This window comes from Poromitra crassiceps (assembly GCF_964638095.1).
Source record: "Poromitra crassiceps genome assembly, chromosome: 3".
Classification (NCBI taxonomy): domain Eukaryota; kingdom Metazoa; phylum Chordata; class Actinopteri; order Beryciformes; family Melamphaidae; genus Poromitra; species Poromitra crassiceps.
In genome coordinates, this window is record NC_139625.1 from 51,999,638 (window position 1) to 52,022,137 (window position 22,500).

The 22,500-nt window shown below is 44.5% G+C and overlaps 1 protein-coding gene across 1 annotated transcript in view; it reads right to left on the reverse strand.

Moving 5' to 3' along the window:
• uggt1 (UDP-glucose glycoprotein glucosyltransferase 1) overlaps nt 1-21,009 on the reverse strand; it is a 53,690-nt gene extending 32,681 nt beyond the window's left edge. The window contains exons 1-11 of the mRNA XM_083633532.1: nt 20,980-21,009; nt 19,588-19,726; nt 15,644-15,723; nt 15,145-15,275; nt 14,474-14,586; nt 14,168-14,342; nt 9,106-9,202; nt 7,917-7,995; nt 4,666-4,766; nt 1,647-1,746; nt 1,382-1,442 (exon numbers count right to left, since the gene is read on the reverse strand). Of these exons, the coding sequence (XP_083489658.1) occupies nt 1,382-1,442; nt 1,647-1,746; nt 4,666-4,766; nt 7,917-7,995; nt 9,106-9,202; nt 14,168-14,342; nt 14,474-14,586; nt 15,145-15,275; nt 15,644-15,723; nt 19,588-19,712 (1,062 nt within the window). The 5' untranslated portion in view covers nt 19,713-19,726; nt 20,980-21,009. The remainder of the gene's footprint in view (nt 1-1,381; nt 1,443-1,646; nt 1,747-4,665; nt 4,767-7,916; nt 7,996-9,105; nt 9,203-14,167; nt 14,343-14,473; nt 14,587-15,144; nt 15,276-15,643; nt 15,724-19,587; nt 19,727-20,979) is intronic.
• Nucleotides 21,010-22,500: the final 1,491 nt, after the last annotated feature.

Here is a 22,500-nt window from a genome sequence, read left to right on the forward strand (position 1 = left end):
AGAGTGCCTGTGCATGTGTCCAAACTACTTCAATCAATAATCATCAGGACTCACTGAGCCTGCTGAATAAATCACCGATTCAGTAATTACAACGTTTGCTGCCGCTCCATCCCCTCTGCCCGCACCCCCCACCTCCACCCCCCATCCAAACTCCTGTCTGTACACAAAGATAATGCATGCACAGAGGGAGGGGCTGTGCAGGGAGGGAGGGGCTGTGCAGGGAGGGAGGGGCTGTGCGGGGAGGGAGGGGCTGTGCGGGGAGGGAGGGGCTGTGCAGGGAGGGAGGGGTTGTGCAGAGAGGGAGGGGCTGTGCAGGGAGGGAGGGGCTGTGTGGGGAGGGAGGGGCTGTGTGGGGAGGGAGGGGCTGTGCAGGGAGGGAGGGGTTGTGCAGAGAGGGAGGGGCTGTGCACAGAGGGAGGGGCTGTGTGGGGAGGGAGGGGCTGTGCAGGGAGGGAGGGGTTGTGCAGAGAGGGAGGGGCTGTGCAGGGAGGGAGGGGCTGTGTGGGGAGGGAGGGGCTGTGTGGGGAGGGAGGGGCTGTGCAGGGAGGGAGGGGTTGTGCAGAGAGGGAGGGGCTGTGCAGGGAGGGAGGGGCTGTGTGGGGAGGGAGGGGCTGTGCAGGGAGGGAGGGGTTGTGCAGAGAGGGAGGGGCTGTGCAGGGAGGGAGGGGCTGTGTGGGGAGGGAGGGGCTGTGTGGGGAGGGAGGGGCTGTGCAGGGAGGGAGGGGCTGTGCAGGGAGGGAGGGGCTGTGCAGAGAGGGAGGGGCTGTGCAAAGAGGGAGGGGCTGTGCACAGAGGGGGGGAGGGGCTGTGCACAGAGGGAGGGAGAGGGGAAAGGAAAAACATAAGACAACAACAGAAAGTGGAGTGATTGCCTATTCCATTAGCGGGGAAAAGCCAAACATGTTGTCGGAAGCTCCACTCTTTTCACACCAGATGTTGTTCACAATTCATCATGTAATAAAAGTGAAAGGCACAGAACAAAAGAAGCAGGAAGGCCTATCCTTTGTGATATTTCCCCGAAGACGGCTGAGAGACTGAGTGGTTGTATCTGTTTTCCCTTTCTCTCCTTTATTGGATGGTATTGGTAAACAGCTGCGTGCTGAAACTGGCTTGTCCACTTGACATCACAGTCAGCAGCTAGGGGAAAAAATGTCCTTGTATGCGCAATAAAGACAAAGGAATGGGATAGAGACTAGTTTAGAGGGATGAAGAAATCAAGCCGCCTAGAGGGGAAAAGATGTCTTTCAGAGTGCGCAGGTTTAGACTGGATACTATCTGTTTGGTGTTTTCCTCGCTGGTGGTGGCTGAAGGTTGTTTGGGAGGAAGGATGGAAGGAGGGATGGGGGAGTGAGAGATGAAGGGATGGACGGATTCTTCTTACCTTCTGGTTCTCCCCAATCTCTTTGCGGATCTCAGAGTTCACCACTGTTTTAGTGATGGACCTGTGGGGGACAGGGCAGCCTGAACTGTAACACTGCAGAGTGATCGATATGCAGCGCAGTATCTTCATAGCAAGTTGCTGTGTGTGTGTGTGTGTGTGTATGTGTGTGTGTGTGTGTGTGTGTGTGTGTGTGTGTGTGTGTGCGTGCGTGCGCGCGCACGTGCATGCGGGCGTGTGCGCATGCGTGTATGTTTGTGTTCTATACCTGGCTTTAGTGGGGAAGTTCTGACTGAGGTCCTTCATGACGTTGAGAGCGTCGACAGGGGGAGCAGTGAGGATCCGAGCTGCTGTCTGGAAACTTAGATCTATAAGAGAAAGGGTGGGGATGGAGGGAAGAGGGCAAAAAGGTGGGGAAGAGATGGGTGCACACAAGGGGCATAAATAACAGAGTGCACTCAAGAGGATGTGCAGAGAAAGACAAACTGAAGGGGGAAAAACACAAAATGAAAAAAGCTAACAGCAGTATTGGCATTCGGTGTAGTCTGCACTGTGGATCAACTCAAAAAGGAAGCATGCCCAAAGGCACCAATTATCATCCATGACGTGGAACAGAAATGAGGAAAGGCCGCCCTGCTGATTCAGCGGTCAGTAAAAACCTCATGCTGGGCTTCAATTTGGCATGTCATTCCCATCTCTGTTCAGTGTGAAATATCTCAGAAAAGCTGAAAATGTCAAAAAAGTAATCTTAAGAAAAAGAATGAAATGAGAAACAAAGAGGCATTTCAGCTGCCTAATGCCCCGCCATAATCACCATAGGTAAAGGTAAAGTAAAGTCCCACTGATTGTCACACACCTGAGTGTGCGAAATTTGTTCTCCGCATTTGACCCATCCCCTGGAGGAGCCGTGAGCGGCAGCAGTGCCGCGCCTGGGAATCATTTGGTGATCTAACCCCCCAATTCCAACCCTTTGATGCTGAGTGCCAAGCAGGGAGGCAATGGGTCCCATTTTTATAGTCTTTGGTATGACTCGGCCGGGGATCGAACTCACAACCTCCCAGTCTCAGGGCGAACACTCAAACCACAAGGCCACTGAGCTGGCCTGGCACGCACCAGGTATGCTACTTCATTAATTAGGATAATGAATGCATTAATTAGCAAATATTTCTAAATTAAAATAATTGTCTTCACATGACTTCAGTATCTTCAAGGATTAAGGTGTTCTAGTAGTTTCGAGAAAAATCTGTTTCTTCCTCATGAATACGCAAATGTACGGGGCAAGGTGCTCCAAAATCTAATCAAATCTCTCCCCTACAGGGGAAACTGTGGTGTTAGTATCAAGTTTCTGTCTACACGCAGACAGCACCATGAGGACATCATGTCCCGCACCGTGTAGCAGGGTAACGGCAGGATATAAAGACTCTTCTTCTCCCTGATGGAGACCTACTGTATTCTCTAGTTGAAAATGTGAGAAAATATAATATAGCTTTATTTGCGTATTAGAGAGAAAGAGTGCAGCTGTTTGTGTAATCCAGATAATTTCTACCCAGCGAGTGGCTCTGTAATGCAGTTGTAGGCAGCGTGATTATTAGCTGCCTTTGTAAACAGGCAGAGCTAATGAGACCCAGTGGGGTAGATTCAGAAGATAAAGAGAAGACACCCACAGGACCTGACAGTCTAGCTCAACTGCTAACTCAAACAGCTTCATGCTCACACCCTGACCACACATTGTCAAAAAAATAAAATATATTACATAAAGCAAGTATATGAAAGTGTTCAAATAAATACTTGAAAAAAGATGGTGTAATCCTAATCCATAATGCTTTGATGTAGCTGCAGGGTTCTACTCAAGGATTTCATGGCTCAAACGTATCAAGAAGACATTGATCAGCTGTGGTCATTGATCATAGTACTAGAACGAAAACTTTCCTTGCAACTCTGATTCACTAATGGAATGTTTTCATCGTTAAAGCAACACAAGCCAACATTAATTTTAGTTTCTGCATGTATCATCACTGCATAAATAGAATAAATCCAACTATTTCCATACCTTTTCCCCAGAAGGGAATAAAATGGCGAACATACTTGAGCCCTGACTGAAGAATCTCATTCGTACTACAAACATTTAGATCAGCCGTGTGACGTCAATCTAAATATCCACTTTTACCTTTGACAAGGATGTTATGTTTTCTCAGTGAGTTAGTCTGTCCATCTCAGAAACGAATGAATGGATTTCCATGGTATCTGGTGGACAGACAGGCCTCGGGCCACAGAACAATTGATTAGATTTTGGCAGTGATCTGAATCTGGGATTTCTGCCAGTAGACGATTATGGGTTTTTAGTCTTAACTACAAAACTAACAGAGATAGACACTTGATTGAAGGTTTGTTTGCAGGGTAAAGCTTATGTGATTGGAAATGTGTGTTCCGCAGACTAATCTTCACAAATGAGGACCACTTTTATGACTTTTGAAGCGTACATGCATTTCTTTTAAACGCAATTTTCAGAAAATGCTTCAAAAGTCATAAAAGTGGTCCTTGTTTGTGAAGATTATCCTGCTGAACACAAATGTCCACCATAAGCTTGTGTTAACCACAGACCTTATTTCATGCATTAAACCAAAATCCCAATACTAACATCCCATACTTTTCCCTTACGAACCAGCATGGCGGCAATTTCTGGGTACAGGTCCTTACACATCGGGAGCGTTTTTTGTGTGCGATTAATTTGCACGTCAATAATATTTTGCGAACCTATATCAGTCAATGCAACCGTGCATACCAACGGCGAAGTTTCGCTGAGCGTTATTGCGGCGTTTCTTTTTTCGAACCACGGCCGATTTTTCAGAAATTCGCTTCCGACGTATACACATCTGTGGCTGTGATTAACAGGTGGGTCAAAACTCGCATCGCAATTTCGTGCCGTATATTCGCATCGCTCTTGATGTGTAAGGACCTTAAGCCTACAAAAATACATCATCCCTGCGGTACTTAATAAGCATGATTTCTTTGGGTGCGAGAGCAAGTTGGGGAATTGTTTGCACACCATCTATTTTGTTAGCCTGTTGTGGTTTTATGTTTGTCAATACTTGTCAGACTCTGCTGACAACAATGTAAGAATAACTAACTTTTGTAATGCCAACAGTGTAAAGACTGGTAGCAATTGTCCCCCATGAGTAACTGGATGGCCTGTTTGAATCTATACCCCCAGTCAAGACAGCGGAGTAAAAAACACTGTATTGATTGAGGAAAGAGGATATGAGAACGTGAGTTGGTGAAAGACTCGCCTTGCATTTGCCAGACTTTGAGAGGTGCCATTTCATTGGTGCTTTCCACCAAGTGTTTCCTCAGCTCCTTCAGCTGTTCCTTCAGCTCTGGGTAGAGAGTCCTGGTGAGAGAGTGAAAGACAGTGAGAGAAAGAGAGAGAGAGAGAAAGAGAGAGAGAAACAAATAGATGTGTCAGGCTCATTGATTGATTTGTTTATTTTCAGGTTGATTTATCAGGGAGAAATGGTCCTCGGGCCTGTACCACGAATGGAGATAAACAGATCCAGGATCTGTCCCCTTGATCTGGTTTGACTTAACCAGAAAATCACAATTTAGTTAAACGATACCATGAAAGTGGTTATCAGCTGGCTCTGTCAATTTAGGATTTCCCTATCCAGCTCTGAGGGCGTGCACGTGAAAATGCTCGTGCCCACAGAAGAGGTGTGGTTTGTAACAACTAGCCAATCACAATGCAATATGGACAGCTCCAGCTTATATGGACAGCTCCAGCTTTTACAGACACACCTATTTCCTCATTCATGTATGTGTATGTCACAATCAAAATCCCTGTTTGGCTATTAGTCTGTAATAATGAAGGACTATCTAACGTTACTGCTTTTATTCACATCAGTCATTTGATTTCTTTGAACAGCCGTTTCTGCCTCCACGAGCCTACAGCAGTTTAGAAACTAAATAAAACCTGCACGTCTTTTTTGCGTGTGGAATTAACGTGTAATCTCAGCCTAAATTTCCAAAATCCGTACGCCTATTTAGACCATAGATTTAGAAACGTAGGCTCAATGAATAAGTATCTCTTATCACGCATGGTGTTTGGTCACGTTGATGGAATAATTACTATAATACCAACAAAGAAATAATGATAATAAATAATAATAATAATTAAAAAAAGCTGCTGAACTGAATCGACACGGTGCGGGCATAGATTTCATTGATTTTGTGGTCTCATATTTGGCAGCAGAGTGGCATATTTCATACAGGACTAATGCTGGAAAAAATATTAAGATTTCAATCACATCATACAGGCCAAAATCAACACATTGCAGCTGCAAAATGCAGGAGTAGCCTAGATAGGAATGACATGTGTGTAGTAGGCTATCGCATTAAATTGCTTAGATGTAGTAGGTTACTCTGGCGTGTATGTCAATGTCCAACCCAACGTCAGCCTCAGCCCCGTTGCGCACACGGCACCTTAATGGGCTTTGGAGACGTTTATGTAACCTTTTTACGCCGGGGATTTAGTGTTATTTCTCCACACACCATTCAGCTGCAATCGGCGCGGTCAAACGTAACTTGGGAACAAATAAAAATGAATACATATAAAAACATATTCCAATGTGGTAAGTAGGCTTAATTTAATTATGTACAAGTGCAAGGCTTCAGTCCTCGATTAATTCAACAGGAGCTGTTAATGTTTTTTTCTTTTGTGATTTTCATTTGAATGCAATCTATTTTTCATAAGGATCCTATATGAATTAGGGCTGCACGATATTGGAAAAAACTGACATTGCGATATTCCCTGCCCCTGCGATATATATTGCGATATGAAAAAATACAGATTTTCACCAGATTACCAGAATAGCTCTATTTTAAAGAAAAGAATACTTCTAGAATGATTGGGATGATTTTGTAGAGGAGTCCATCTGATTTTGGAGGGGAAATTAGGTATTTTAATGTTTCTCAACCACTGGGCTGTCGCCTATACTGTAGGCCTCAGAGCGTCATCTATCAGGGTGCATACACATTTTGACCAATGGATTTCCATGACTTAGGCTACATACATGAAAAAGTGAGTAAGTTATGACATTCCACTTTAAAATGTCACTAGCCTACACTTCACTTAGTGTAATGCAGCCTTTAAAACCAGGGAAAGACAACATGTATGCTGTATCACCATATTACCATATCCAACATCTAAGACCATATAGTCTCATATCACAATATTGATATACAATTGATATATTGCCCACCCCTAATATTGAGTGCCAGAATCTACCTCCCAGTTATGCTATTTGCAGAAAAACATTAGATTTCATTGATTATAATCACTGCTTTCAACTTCTTTCGTTCTTCTAACGTTTCAATAAATCAACAATGAAACACCCCTGCCACTTTACACACTTGGTCTGACCCCCCGGAAACCCCCTCCAGAAACGACCAAGTGGTACACTCCGCATCTGCGGAGTTCCGGTTTTTGAGCGCAAGGCTGGCAGTACAGAGAGACGAGGATTCACATGCAGCCGACCGGTGACAAACAATTCATTCGTGGAAAGTAATAAATATACATTTAATTGCCCAGATATGTCTCTTCTCTTTTTATTTTCACTGACATGTTTTGTGTAAATAAGTCGCTATGTATGATTAACTCTACCGTAACGTTACTGCTATCATGTGATGCAACATCAGAGACTTGAAGGGGAGAGACAGCCACAGTGATAACACGGACAACTTCTCAGTAATCAGCCTTCGTGTCATAAGTTGCGGTCTTGCTTTTTGGTGTTTCAAGAGTAAATATCTCCACTCCACGGACATGTTGAGTTACAGCAGCCAGCCTGCTGTATGCGAGTGCGCTGCAAACTGTGGACAAGTCCGCCTCCGCAACCACATCGTTTACAGACGGGCTACTGTCAGCAACGCAACATGAGCAAAAGATAATTCAATTTAGGTCTCTGTGCATGTTTGTTGTGTTGAAGCTAAGCACTAAATGAGTGAGTACAGTAGCGGGGCGTCTCTCTCCTTTGAGAGAGCCTGCATTTCACTCAGTAGGCTACCCCTAAAGTGAGAGTTTATCAAGCAACATGACGAGTTAATTTGCTTTTGACATCGCACGTCCTGCGATGTGACTATCGCGCATGCGCACATCGCAATGTCGATGTGTAAACGATATATCGTGCAGCCCTAATATGAATGGTGACATGCTGTTTCCAGAGAGCTGATTGGTCAGAAGGTGGCTCTTTCATGCATTTTTGATCTTAGCCGTGCAGCATACTAAGTGGCCATGGTGATCTATCTCGGTAAGAAGTGAACTAGCATCGTAGCACGGCAAACCCAGGGTTAAACCTGAAGTTAGCACGCTAAGCCACTAATCTTGCTTCGTGGTACAGGCCCCAGGTCAGTGCTCAGCCTCAGACAGAGGAAATTGGAGAGGGAAAAAGGGGGGATAAAGTGAGGCTTGGCAGTTTGACATGATGGTGCTAGTTGGAGGTTATCCAGGTCCTGAATATTTGTCACAGGCTGACAGCAAGTCACTCACTTCAGTTTGCCAAAAAGGAATCCCTGGACCTCGTCCACTGGATCGTTCTCTCCTATCACTGTAGCATTCACCTCCGCCCCTGAAACCGCAATCGATTAACTCATTATTCATATACTCCTCTGGGTTTACACAATGCTGGGTATGTGTATCAGCAGTGTGTTTACATGATGCTGGGTATGTGTATCAGCAGTGTGTTTACATGATGCTGGGTATGTGTATCAGCAGTGTGTTTACATGATGCTGGGTATGGGTATCAGCAGTGTGTTTACACGATGCTGGGTATGTATATCAGCAGTGTGTTTACATGATGCTGGGTATGTGTATCAGCAGTGTGTTTACCTGATGCTGGGTATGTGTATCAGCAGTGTGTTTACATGATGCTGGGTATGGGTATCAGCAGTGTGTTTACATGATGCTGGGTATGTGTATCAGCAGTGTGTTTACATGATGCTGGGTATGTGTATCAGCAGTGTGTTTACATGATGCTGGGTATGTATATCAGCAGTGTGTTTACCTGATGCTGGGTAAGTGTATCAGCAGTGTGTTTACCTGATGCTGGGTATGTGTATCAGCAGTGTGTTTACATGATGCTGGGTATGTATATCAGCAGTGTGTTTACCTGATGCTGGGTAAGTGTATCAGCAGTGTGTTTACCTGATGCTGGGTATGTGTATCAGCAGTGTGTTTACATGATGCTGGGTATGTGTATCAGCAGTGTGTTTACCTGATGCTGGGTATGTGTATCAGCAGTGTGTTTACATGATGCTGGGTATGGGTATCAGCAGTGTGTTTACACAATGCTGGGTATGTGTATCAGCAGTGTGTTTACATGATGCTGGGTATGTGTATCAGCAGTGTGTTTACACGATGCTGGGTATGTGTATCAGCAGTGTGTTTACATGATGCTGGGTATGTGTATCAGCAGTGTGTTTACATGATGCTGGGTATGTGTATCAGCAGTGTGTTTGCATGATGCTGGGTATGTGTATCAGCAGTGTGTTTACACAATGCTGGGTATGGGTATCAGCAGTGTGTTTACACGATGCTGGGTATGTGTATCAGCAGTGTGTTTACACGATGCTGGGTATGTATATCAGCAGTGTGTTTACCTGATGCTGGGTATGTGTATCAGCAGTGTGTTTACACAATGCTGGGTAAGTGTATCAGCAATGTGTGCGTGTTTGGGTACCTTGGACTTGTGTGTCATCCTTTGCCTTGTACTCCTGGTTTTTGATGGCCAGCTCCACTCCATATCCAGACAGATACACCTTCTTACTGCTTGGATTCTAGTGGGAGAGAGAGCATTGTAAACAGATGAGGATTGTGATTGTGTTCAGACTCCAAGAGAGAGCTTGAATGCCCGTGTAAAGTTTGTAAACGCACCCAAAAGGCACTGTAGTTGGAGGGCAATTCAGAAGTCCAATTTAATTTCATTGTAGTAGCATTGACGTCAAACTTAACAATGTTTCCTATCTATATACAACTATGTTGACCCCTGTTGTTGTGTAACAGGCTGTATTAACTTATTTGTATTCATCATTATCTCTGCTGTGAAAAAAAATTCTCACTTGCAGAAGAAAAACAACAAACACATATGCTTGCTGACTAGTTTGACAGCTTTGAAGTATGGAGATCCAGCTGTTGCTTGCCAACTGTTGAAGACACTAATTGCCCCCTAATTGCCCCCTCTGTTTTGAAGTAAAAGAAAAACAGCATTAAGTGTTGCAAGCTTTCTAATAGGGCTGTGGCGATTCACTTATCTCCCGATTCGATACTATCACGATTCTTGGGTGCCGATTCGATTTATATTGCGATTCTTAAGTATTGCGATTCTACGATTATTGCGATTCGATATTACGATTTATTGCGATTTTTGTTTATTTTTTTCTTTTATTTTTTCAGTTTGTTTGCTTTTTTACACTAGATTAGAACTTGGGAAAAGTTGAATCATACACTAGAGACTGTATATTATATATCATGAGTAGGGCTGGGCGATATAGTTAAAAACAGGGGCGGACTGGGATCATAATTCAGGCCGGGCATTAGATACCAAGCAGGCCAGGCCGATATGGGCCAACGCGCGTGAAATTTGGGCCGTTTGAAGCCAGATTTGGGCCGTTTGAAGTCCAATTTTACAATGAGATGCACCCACTTTAACCCTGAAGTGTAATTACCGTAAATTCCGGACTATAAGCCGCGGCTTTTTTCCCGTTTTTTGGCCTTTTTTGCCCCCTGCGGCTTATATAACGGTGCGGCTTATCTATGGATTTTTCCAGCAAACGGCCACTCGGGAACCTCCAAAATCTATGGATGTTGGTATGAGGCAGAACGAGAGCAAGACAGACATTATGAGAGCGAGACCCTGATTGGATGATGTTGCAAAAAATGTGCCTCGCGACCTGATTGGAGCACTGTGCCACTACTCTCTCTCAGCCACTACGGTAAAACACCCTCCCTCCTCCCTCGCTCCGGGGGGAAAAAGGCAGCGATTGAGCCTGAAAGACAGTCTGAATGAAATTGAATGTAACATTCCCAATTCTATGTATTACATTCTAAAAAACTAACAGCAACATTTTGGAAGGCTAAGCCACACAACTAGCTCGTTGTAATCTAACATCATGCTTCAAAAGATGGAGAACTGGCTGTGTTACGACGATGGCGGCGATTGAGCCTGAAAGCCATGTCTGAGACAGTAGCGAGACAGGAACAACAACAGCAGCAGCAGCAAAGGATCATGCACAAACCCGAGACGAAAGGGACTGTCCGTCAGGGCGCGGACGACTGTGTCAGCAACTCCCTCCCGACTACCAGGAGAAAATTACAAACTTCGGCGAATTCACACAAAGAAAGATCAAGGAATATTCCATCGGACCGGAGCAGATCATAAATATGGATGAAGTGCCTTTGACGTTCGACCTGCCTCTCACTAGGACTGTTAACAAGAAAGGTGAATCGTCCATCACGTTGAGAACCACAGGTCACGAGAGAACGAATTTCACTTGTGTTCTTGGCTGCACAGCATCTGGAGTAAAGCTCCCGCCGATGGTGATTTTTAAGCATCTCACAATGTGTGATTTTGTCTGGGGATTAGTGACCTGACTTTTGTTTTGTTGAAATGTTAATAAATGGGAGCTTCCCCAAACAGCCATCTCTTTCCCGACAATCCCCTCTGTGCACGAAGCCTTACATATGGTAATTAAACATCAAAACACCCGCGGCTTATAGACCGGTGCGGCTTATATATGTAAAAAAACAGTCAACTCTGCAGGTGCGGCTTATACACCGGTGCGCCTTATAGTCCGGAATTTACGGTATTACTTCAGACTAACTAATAAAGTAATAAAACCACTAGTAAACCAGTAGGCGGCGCCTGGTCTGCTGTTCAGTGAGTGGCCTGACTGCAAGCACAAAAAAAAAAAAAAAAAAAAAAAAAAAAAAAATTGCGATTCTGGAATAAAAGATCGATCCAAAAAATCGTGACATTAAAAATCGCGATACTTAGGTGAATCGATTTTTTCCCCCACCCCTACTTTCTAATACTGAAGATTACATGCTTAAGAGACAGATGGTAAAAATAATCATACTATAAAGCACGGAATCTCTGTCTGTTTGTCCTTAGCATATCTCAAGAAACCGTTCAACTGATCTACTTCACACTTGGCTGTAATATTGCTGGGGACCCAAGGACGTGCAGTGTCGGATTTGGTGCCATTTGGATATGCGTCACGTTCAATATTAATAAACTTTCAATAAACAAGCAAACAGCGCTCTGTGCAGCAGCGGGTGAACAGGCACTGCACTAGTTTAGCATAACTCTAAGGAAAGACTTATCAAGCATAATTGCTTGTTAGGGAAGAAGTGAACCAACTTCAAATTGAGTGTGGATGTTAGAGATGCATTCTTCATGCCAGGTGAAAATAACGATCCATTCTGGGGGGTTTAATCAGCAGATTTTCCCCCTTTTCTCATCCAGTGAAGGATGACTGAGCATACACGTGCTTTTTCCTCTGTGTTCACATTTCATTAGTCTACGGTAGTTAAAACTCAAGACTAAAAACACCTGAGAACAACTGGAATCAGATTTTTCTAAGCTATCTACAGTACCGTAAATTCCGGACTATAAGCCGCGGCTTTTTCCCCGTTTTTTGGCCTTTTTTGGCCCCTGCGGCTTATATAACGGTGCGGCTTATCTATGGATTTTTTCAGAAAAATAAAAAATAAAAAACGGAATTCTCTCTTCTTTAGCACTCTTTCTAACTATAAATCCACTTCTGTTTTAATTTCCTCTCTTGCCCTCTTTTCACCACACCGCGGACACTGTGTGCACTGTAAAAAAAAACACAGGTGGTGTTGTGTTATGTTGTTTTGTTGAAATGTTAATAAATGGGAGCTTCCTCAAACAGCCATCTCTTTCCCGACAATCCCCTCTGTGCACGAACCCTTACATATGGTAATTAAACATTAAAACACAAAAAAAAAAAAAAAAAAAAAACATTAAAACACCCGCGGCTTATAGTCCGGTGCGGCTTATATATGTAAAAAACAGTCAATTTTGCTGCTGCGGCTTATAGTCCGGTGCGGCTTATAGTGCGGAATTTACGGTACATAGGTGCTGTAGGTAAATCAGTTTCTTGTTCTTACATCAATACTAGTGGAGACCCCCCCCCCCCACTGATGACATCATCACTGATGACATGTAATTAGGGCAATTACCTAATTAAAAAATCTGGCTCCATCAGGTGAGGGGTGCTCTTTACACTTCCTGCAAGCTTCAGCCCGATTGTAGTAAGAAGAAGAAAAAAGATGCATCTTGTATGCACTGGCATTTTATATCCCAACTTAGTGCAAATGGCAACACAAAGATAAATCCGATGCAGGTAAAATGTGCACTTAACACATTGAATGCCAGCCATGTTTTCATTCCTGTAGGTAAGTTGTGCCAGGGGTGTTTTTGACGATTCTGGCTCATTTTAGAACAGCCGAGGATTCTTTTCTGTTAAGAATTCATGAACATCAATCATCTAAAAATAACTAATAGAATGTGTGCTTTCTCTGTCTAAAAGAGTTAGTTTGCAGAGTTAGTAGTTATGTAGATATTAGCCGTTGAGTACAGCATGGTTTCAGCGTCTGGAAATTTATTCAGAGATAAATGGCTTTTTGTGAAACAGTCACTTTAACCATTCATTTTTGGCATCAGTAAGACCGTCAGACATTCTAAACAATAGTTTTGAACAGTAATTTCCTCCATAACAACAGGAAACACCCCTCTCATTCAAACTCCTCCCTCCGTGTGTCTTCTCCTCCTTCCTCCTGGCTTCAGCGGGCGTGTCAGAAGCGCGTTGTGCTGCCTGCCTGTCTGTCTGCGTGCCTGCCTGCCTGCTTGCCTGTCGGGCAAGACGAGTCTGAAATGGAATACTGTAAAATCGCGTCGCCATTTCCTTGAATGGCTTGCTTCCGCGGTGTGTGTGTGTGTGTGTGTGTGTGTGTGTGTGTGTGTGTGTGTGTGTGTGTGTGTGTGTGTGTGTGTGTGTTCGCGCGTTGCTGCGCGGCTCTGGGGGGAAGGGATCTCTGTCCGTTCTGTGTGCCGCGGGAGGCGGCTGCTTTTGTGGCTTTTGGGTCCCGTGGCTGTGACTTCTCTCGGTCTCTGTCGCCACTTAGTGGTCGGTAAAATAGATTACACACATGCTCTTGCTCCAAATAGTTAACTCGAAGATGTAAAAGGGGTTGATTGATGTCCCACTGTCAAAAAAAAAAAATCTTTATGTAAGACGAGTTAGTCCGTCCTTGGCACTTAAGCGTTGGATTATGTAAGACGAGTTAGGTCGTCTATGGCACTTAATGAGTTAAGACAAAATGCTACTCTAATGTGTAAAGGCGGTCTTAGCGTATAATAGTTCAGGAATATAGATTTCTCATTGCTCATATTTTATTACATGCATCTCATTCTATCCTGTGTAACTTCCTCAAGTTACACTGAAACAATGTATTAGTGGTCACTCAATATACTTCCCTCTTCAACCACACTGTATACCAAGATGCTCCAACATACAAAGCCATAAAATATTTAATGTAAATATGTGATATGTATAGTTTATTGTCCCTAGTTTGTCTTGAGCTATCTCATTACACCGGGTGAGAAGAAGTCTTGTTATCCTTGTACCAGGTGTGTCATTATGAACTGTGAAACATATGACAAATTCCTGAATTTTCATTATATTCGCCACTTAACGTTATGTGTGAGAAACACTTACCGCCAGGTAATGGCGGAGCACATAAGTCACCAGGCCTTTGTCGGCTTTGGCTAATATGACTTGGTGAAGCCTCTGGAATTCCGGTTTTCCAATCTCAGCATACAGGATGACAACCGGTGCGTCAGGATTTGAGCTTGGGAACTTGTGATCGCCTTTGAAAAGGTACGGCTTAGGCCTAAAAGAGAGACAGAGGGATCGGAGAAAGGAGGCACATATGCAAAGACCAACCGTTAATTTAATGATGCATCATTCTTACTGTACACCTGACTTGTGTGTGTGTGTGTGTGTGTGTGTGTGTATGTTTACCGTTCAGGTGCCGTTTCCAACAGTGCCGCAAAGGTTTCTGTATCACACGTCTTCTCTCCATGGACACTGAAGAAGGCAGAGCAGCCAGAGGGAGGGGGCTCGTTGGATGCGATCTAAAAAGATCAAGAGCAACGGGATGATTCACACATAAACAAAGACACTTGCAGGAATAAGGCCCCCCCCCCACACCAGTGTTGCCAGATGGCAAATGTTGAATTATCGTACCAGAGGGTCAAAATTATCGTTTTTGGAGTGAAATTATCGTACGCCCCCTCCCCAGCGCGGCGCATGTCGGGGGGGCTGCGGCTGATCACAGGCTACTTTTTGGACTTGGCATGATTTTTCAACACTGTGATCTCAGCCTGCGTTGCAACAACAACAAAACACCCTGCACGTATTGGCTGCAAATATGTTGTTTGAAGAGATGATTGTATAAACAGATAGAGTGATAGACGTAGGATTCGTCTAAGTGTCACAAAATGATGAAATTATCGTACGTTTGGGGGATTTTGGGATTATTGATCGTACATCGTACAGAGGTCGAAATTATCGTACAAATACGATAATTATCGTACGTCTGGCAACGCTGCCCCACACACACACACACACACACACACACACACACACACACACACACACACACACACACAATCAAGCCATCCTCCTGGTACCTGCTGGAGGGAGTGTACTGTGGCGGAGTACGCTCGCAGAGACAGGGCGAACTTGAGCATGTTAAGCTGGACGGAGCTAACCAAGGCACTGGCTCTCTTCATAATCAGCTCATAGTAGGCCTGGTCTGTGTCTGCATGGGGAAAAGACACACACATATAGAAGTAATAAGAAATGTGTCCCCAATGCGTTCTCCGATATCGAAAAACTACTTTCCTCTCCCTCGATGCAATTGTTTGACCATGCTTCGAAGGTAACTCTATCACAGCAGTTAATGCTTAATCGTTGGAACACAGACAGACGCACACCCAGACACACATAAAAATATAGTTGGTGAAATTTCAGCTCTATCATATCATGTAACTGCTTGCATCAGTATCTTGCCAAACCACTGACGCTACCATCACTGCCAAGAAGCTTGCATACACATAATCAATTCAGCTGCTCGCAGCACAGAGACTGAAAATGAAAACCAGTGCAGAGCGGCTGGACCAGCTTTACCATCATGCTCTCCTTCTATGTTCTGATTGGCTTCCACAAAGTCCCAGAACTTCTCCTGGCTCTCCTCTGCCAGGAACTCACTGAGGAAGAGGAAGGTGGAAGAGGGAGAGAAGAGAAAAAGAGTGTCAACCCAAGGTGTGTAAAGTATTGAACCTTTTACTCAGAATAGCAAAATATTGTTGCCAATTTTGACCGGATGATCAGATTACGTGAACCAACATTCCCATCCACATGTGCCAGTTGATGTACCAGTTACCAATGGCATCAAATCCAAGTCCCAGATAGATAGTGCACCAAACAATATTTAGAAACAGTTGTAAATACAAAATCCTTCTTTTCGTTTCTTTGAAGCATGATGGTTATATGACAGTTTCCCATTTACAGTTCTTTGCATTTTTATTGAACAAAATGAATACAAAATGAAAACTGTATCCTTTGTCATCATCATCATCATCATCAGTGAAGAGTTCATTTGCAAAAACAGGTATCTCCGTTTGGATTTTCTATAATTTTATTTTATATATTGATGTATTTATACTGTAATTAATTCATTTTTGGGAAATGTTTATTATCAATCATAACTAAAACATATTCATCTGATAATTTTCACATAAATCACCTCAATAATGTTTTCTATGTGCACTCCAGGGAGTATCAAAGAGATGATGTTTGTTCATTTTAAGAATGGCGTTTACCTGTTTTTGCAAATGAACTCTTCGGGAGCTAGGGCTCTGTCTGTTTGTTTCTCTGTCCCACTGTGATTGTCCCACTGTGATGTCATAAATCCCACTGTGACATCATCAGTGATGTCATAAATCCCACTGTGACATCACAGTGATGCTGGTCTCATTGGCCACACAGCAGCCGTGCTGCAGGCAAGGCCGTACAGCAGCCGAGCTGCGAATGCGAGCGGGCGGGCGCGGGCGAGCCTAGGAATCGAGCGCGCATAGCACGCGAGATCCTATTATATAAAAGGGAGCAAGTGGACTCTGTTTCAAGTGGGCAATATCTGTTTAGATTTTTGTCCCACTGATGATGTCACAATGTCTATGACATAATCAGTGACATTATTGAAACCCTCTTATGACACCACTGATGATGTCAGTGATGTCATAGGCATTGTGACATCATCAGTGACAGCGAGACGAGCCTAGGGTTTCGGCCCCCCTAGTTATTACATGAACCTTACTACATATACCATGGATGCTATGTTAAAAGGTATGATTCTATTAACTATCAAGGTAAAGACCCTGATGTGAATGTTAAAAGAGATTCAGGCAGCTTATCAGCTAGGGACCTGGAGAGCCACGATCACATTCAAATAAAAGAGATGATTAATTAGGTTTATATAGCGCAGTGGGGAGTGGGGACTGTATAGACCAAATCAGCGGGGATGTTTACATTTACTTCCGGTTACCCCTGGCGTCCACACATCATAATGGCGGTGAACGGCACAAACTGACGAGTTGAAGACAAAAACAGACAAAGAAGACAAAAATGGTTCGTTCGTGTTGTGTTGTTGTTTAATATCATTCATAACAACACTTTCACTAACGTTAGTGGAGACCAGACTAGCTAATTTACCTGTTGGACCAGACCAGACCAGACCATAGTAGACTTGAAGCTAAATTAAATTAACGTGGCGTCAGTAGCTCTGTCGTTAACGAGTCTGCAAAAAAACAGCGAGTTTGACAGTTGTAAACAAACGTTATTAGCTAGCTAACACTACATAAAACAAACACAGAAGAATGGCTAGATACGTCGGACAAGCATGTTTACCAACCGTTTGAACATTTAAATTGAAAGTAGTCGGCCGAAAACAACGAGAGGGTTTGACAGCATTTATTTGACAACACGCACATTTAAACCTGCCGCCTTCCCAAATTGGTACGCGGAAATAATGTTGTTTACATGGTGACGTCACGGTGATTTGGTCTATAGAATCTATATTTGTGTCACAGGTGGCTTAGGACACTCAGCTTCCAGCCCTCGACACTAATTGTATTTAAAGTCGAACTGAACCTGTTCGTCACGTGCATAATGAGTCCGTTTCAGACTGAAAACATAGTTTGTCTTAAGATGACAGGTTGAGAGGCGAGTCATAGTATCATGTCGATGATTTTATTTGACAATTCTGGGGACTGGATTGGGCTTTGGCCAATCCTGGCGTGTTCCGCCTCCAAATCGAGTGGGATTCAGTTTGTTGTGGCGCTCCCCTCGGGAAGAGCCTTTTGACGGGAGGAGTGGAGCTCAGCGAGCCACAGGCAGCCAGCTGCCTTCGTGTTGCCGAGCGGAGAGTGCAGCACGTCGGCCTGGAATCTCCGAAGTGCAACCCCTGACAACCAAGCTCTCGGATGCGCGCGCCATTATCGCTGCTGTAACGATACGATATCCCTGGAATGCGCGTTTTAACGAGCCAGTTACATTTCTTTGCATTCTTAGAGATTATAGTTTTTGTTTTTTGTTCATGTTTCTAACAATTGGCCAAGTTAGTAGTTAGTTTATGGGATAGGAATTCTGCCAGATGACAGGCACTAGGCGCCATTTTCGACTTCATTTGGAAGAGAAAATTATCCTGAAATGAAGATTTGATTGACAGCTGCATGTCGTGATATGATTGGTTGAAATGGGGTAGAAATTTGATAGTACTAGGTGACGTCAGCAAACTGTACATTACTGTTATCTAGGGCTGGCACGGATCACGGATAATCCGTGACCCGTACGGATCAGCCCCCGCGGTTCGGAACGCGGTTCGGAACGTCAATGGTCCCCCCCCCCCCCCCCTTTCGTTTCATTTAACGTTTAACGTTAGTGTATGAGAACGCGCAGCCAGACACAGACATGGCAAGCACAAGTGAGCTTCCTCATCCCTTGTCGCCGCTGTAAAGTCTCTCTGAAGGCTGTGGCTAGTGGCTACTAATGACAACAAACTTATTTCAACACCTCTGAAAAAGCACAGGAATGCGAGCAGCGTGTTGCGGGCTGCACAAGATAAAGAGAGCCACAACACACACACACACACACACACACACACGCACACGTTTCACGAACACATTATCACCGGACGGTGAAATGTTGCCTTGGACACATAACAACAAAACCCAACGTGGGGCCACCGAGTAGCTTAACGTAGCATCAACGTTATGTTTCCAGACGCACCCGGTCTGGTCTGTACCAGGCCAGCGTGAAGTGACTACGTTAGCAAGCAACAGCCAGGAAGTTAGGCGCTAACCTCGCGTCACCAGGCTCTTCTCGGCGAGAAAGAGCCTGGCTTCCGTTCACAATTGATTTTGTCACCCTACCTGGTTCCGGCCTAGAGCCCGCCCTAGACAGGAAGGGTGATCCGTGGCTCAAAATCTGTCACGCGATCCGATCCGTGGGTTTTCTGATCCGTGCCAGCCCTACTGTTATCAATGAAATCTTGAAAAATGAACTTTTGATGTGAAAAAACTAATGAAATTAGATTGTTGTGATTTTGTTTGCTTGTGATTTTGTTTGCATTCATTATTAAATAGATGACCGTGCACTGCATACCCAGGTATAAAAGAAAAGAAAAGTCATTTTTGGGTTCAGCTGGACTTTAACATCAGATTCCCTGTACATACAGTATAAATTAAGCTGATGATGACAGTGAGTCTGATGGATGTGGCTGGGTGACATATACAGTATGATGACAATTATTAACTATGTGATACCAAATGAATCGCCCTGGGGAAATTCTCTCTTTGCTTTCCTCAATCGAGAGAAGTCAGAGAGCCCAAGGGTCAGTGACAGAACAGCAGCCCTGGAGCTTTAATGCATTCACTTCAGTGAGGACAGTCTCTCCAACCACCCTCCAGCTCTGGATGTAGTCTCTTTCTGCATTGACAATGTAATCAGGTGTAATGTGGTCTCAATAAGAGATTCACATAAAAGGTTATGTGCTGTGCTGTGCTGTGCTATACCTGGCCTCCAGCAGCAAAGGGGTAGAGGCCCATTTCGTAGTGAGTGTGGTGGTGACGGCCTTGGAGTCCGCAGCCCCAGACACTACAGTCAGCAAGGACAGCAGCAGGACCCACAGAAGCCACATCCTCAAACCTATGCCTGTGGAGAAGGGAGGCAGAGAATGTAGTCCACATTAGGGCCACAGACCCCCATTTGATGACATTTCGTCTCTTGACTCGGACCCAAGTCTGAGATATTTTTATTGTCAGATTATGATTTTGTCCAGAATCCATGACTATCTGTATTATACTATAGGCAGAGAACAGTGAAACTATGATCAAACTGGTCATTCCTCTACATTCTCTAATTGTGTTAACTTCATGTAAATGAAATAACAGTGAAGTTAAACAATTAATTTGCTGGGGACCCCCTTGAAACCCTCTAAGGACCCCTGGTGGTTCCCGGTGTCATGCCGAGTTTTGCACCCCCGCCGAGAATTGCACCCCCACCATATTTTGGGACTGTTTTAACTTAAAAACTGGGATGCAAATCTCGGCAGATAAACTGCCGAGATTTGCACCCCCCTCCATAAAGCCAGGAGAGATCCCCAGGTCTAGAGGTCCTCTGTACCCGGATTTTAAGCACCAAAGTCGGCTTCCATGAGCCAGAAGAGAGCCCCAAGCATGGAAGTCACCTCCACGCGGATCTAATGCATCAAAGTCGGTCTCCATGAGCCAGGACAGACCCCCTGGCTTGGAGATCACGTCTACCCAGTCAATTATATCATTTTTAAACAGTTAAGTTTCCGTATAAATCATTACATATGGAAGGTGGGGATGCAATTCTCGGCGGGGGTGCAAAACTCGGCATGACACCGGCCCACACGTTGAGAACCAATACCCTAAAGTATTAATCTCTACAGTATATATGGGTGCTTTTTCGGGGGTCTCACTAGTAAACAAACACCACCACGAGTATCATCCAATAGGAAGGTTCAGCGTGGCTCCTCCGTCCAATGAGCACACAGGCTGGACATCCGGATTGTTTCAATGACAATCCTCGGATCTGTCAGATTAGCCAGGTAGCTAGCTCTGACACCAGCTAACTGCCTGCCAACTGTAAGGGAACAGGTCACATATCACGGTCTTTAGCGGTCTGCTTTGCTGTAACGACCGTTAACCCCAAAACACTTCAATCAGTGAGCGAAATTATTCTCAAACGTTAGCCAAAAAGCCACTGTAGCTTGCTAACTCTTATCGCACAAAAACCTACCCTTAAATAAAATAAAATAAACTCATATTATTAGTTTCCTTTTATTCGCAGTCCGCCAATGATGCAGTCTATAAAAAACAGTAAATACCCGCGGTGAATAAAGTCGCTTGCATAAGAAATGAATGATATTATATTCTCACCACAGCCGGCTTCGCAGCTTCCTATGGTTGTTCCGATGAGAGTGGTGGGTGGGTCCTGCCGTCCAGATTGGGTAGACTGCATTTTGCCTGTTCAAAATGTACTGACACCCTCCCTCCGCCTGCCTCCGCCTCCTTGAAAATGAAATTCACTGAAAGATCATTAAAGATTGACGTGATGAAACTGTAACTAAAACGGTAAATAGTATTACTGCCTAACCAATATTCATAAACTGCTGCGCGCGCACTCACAAACACGCGCACGCACGCGCAAAAACACACGCACACACACACACACACACGCACGCACGCACGCACACACACACACACACACACGCACACACGCACGCATGCACGCACACACACACGCACACAGCAGGGATGACTGTCCGCATTCCCAAAATAATAGAAGACAATTTCCTTATCACAGTGTCTTTCTTATCAGCTCCTCTTACAGTGAAATCCTTCCTTAATAAAAGGGAGCAAGTGGGCAGTATCTGTTTCAATTTTTGTCCCACTGATGATGTCACAATGTCTATGACATCATCAGTGATGTCATCAGTGACATTATTGACCAAAATCATCTTATGTCATACACTATAGGCACTGATGATGTCATAGGCATTGTGACATCATCAGTGATGTCATGGCATTGTGACATCATCAGTGATGTCATAGGCATTGTGACATCATCAGTGACAGTGATGTCTCTGGTGAGGCCACGCAGCAGCTGGGCTGCGGGCGAGGCCGAAGTTGAACAATTGTGCGCTGAGTGATGTCATTCGAGCACTGCATGATATGATCAGTGATGGGCACTCGAGCAATTGTGATGTCATCAGTGAAGTTGGGCAATTGTGCGCTGCACATGCCAATAGGCAGCGCACAATTGCCCAACTTCGTGCTCTATTGGCAATAGAGCAGGTGAGGCCGCAGAGCAGCCGAGCTGCGGGTGAGGCCGTGCTGCGGCCGAGCAGCATGTGGCGACTGGCGAGCCCGCGCAGAGGACAAGCCTAGGGCTTCGGCCCAGAAGGGGCTGATATAATTTAGTAGGCTAATGAACAGTAGCAGTGTTGGGGTAACTCATTACAAAAGTAACATATTACATGTAATATATTACTTTCAGCAGTAGCCTAACTCAGTAATATAACTTATTACAATATGATTTCAGTAATATTATACCAGTTACTTTGTCAAGTAACTCAAGTTACAAATTGCGTTATTTTTGTCAAAGCACATATTTAAATAAAGATACAATAATTTCCTAATCAAATTGTGTAGTTTTATGCAAATAACCACTATGGCGTATGACTCCATTGTAAGATGGCGCTCCTCTTTAGGCGAGAGGGCGGCATCTATTTGGGCTAGAGAGAACCCCCCCCCCCCCCTGGGGATTCTCCAGGAGTCAAGACTCGTTGGTGGTGGACTGGGGAGGTGGGTGGGGTGAAATGATGGCTTCAGAGGATGGTTTCAGGGGGAATGAACAGCCGCGATGCCGGCTGCTGCTGTGATCCGCCAGAGTGGGGG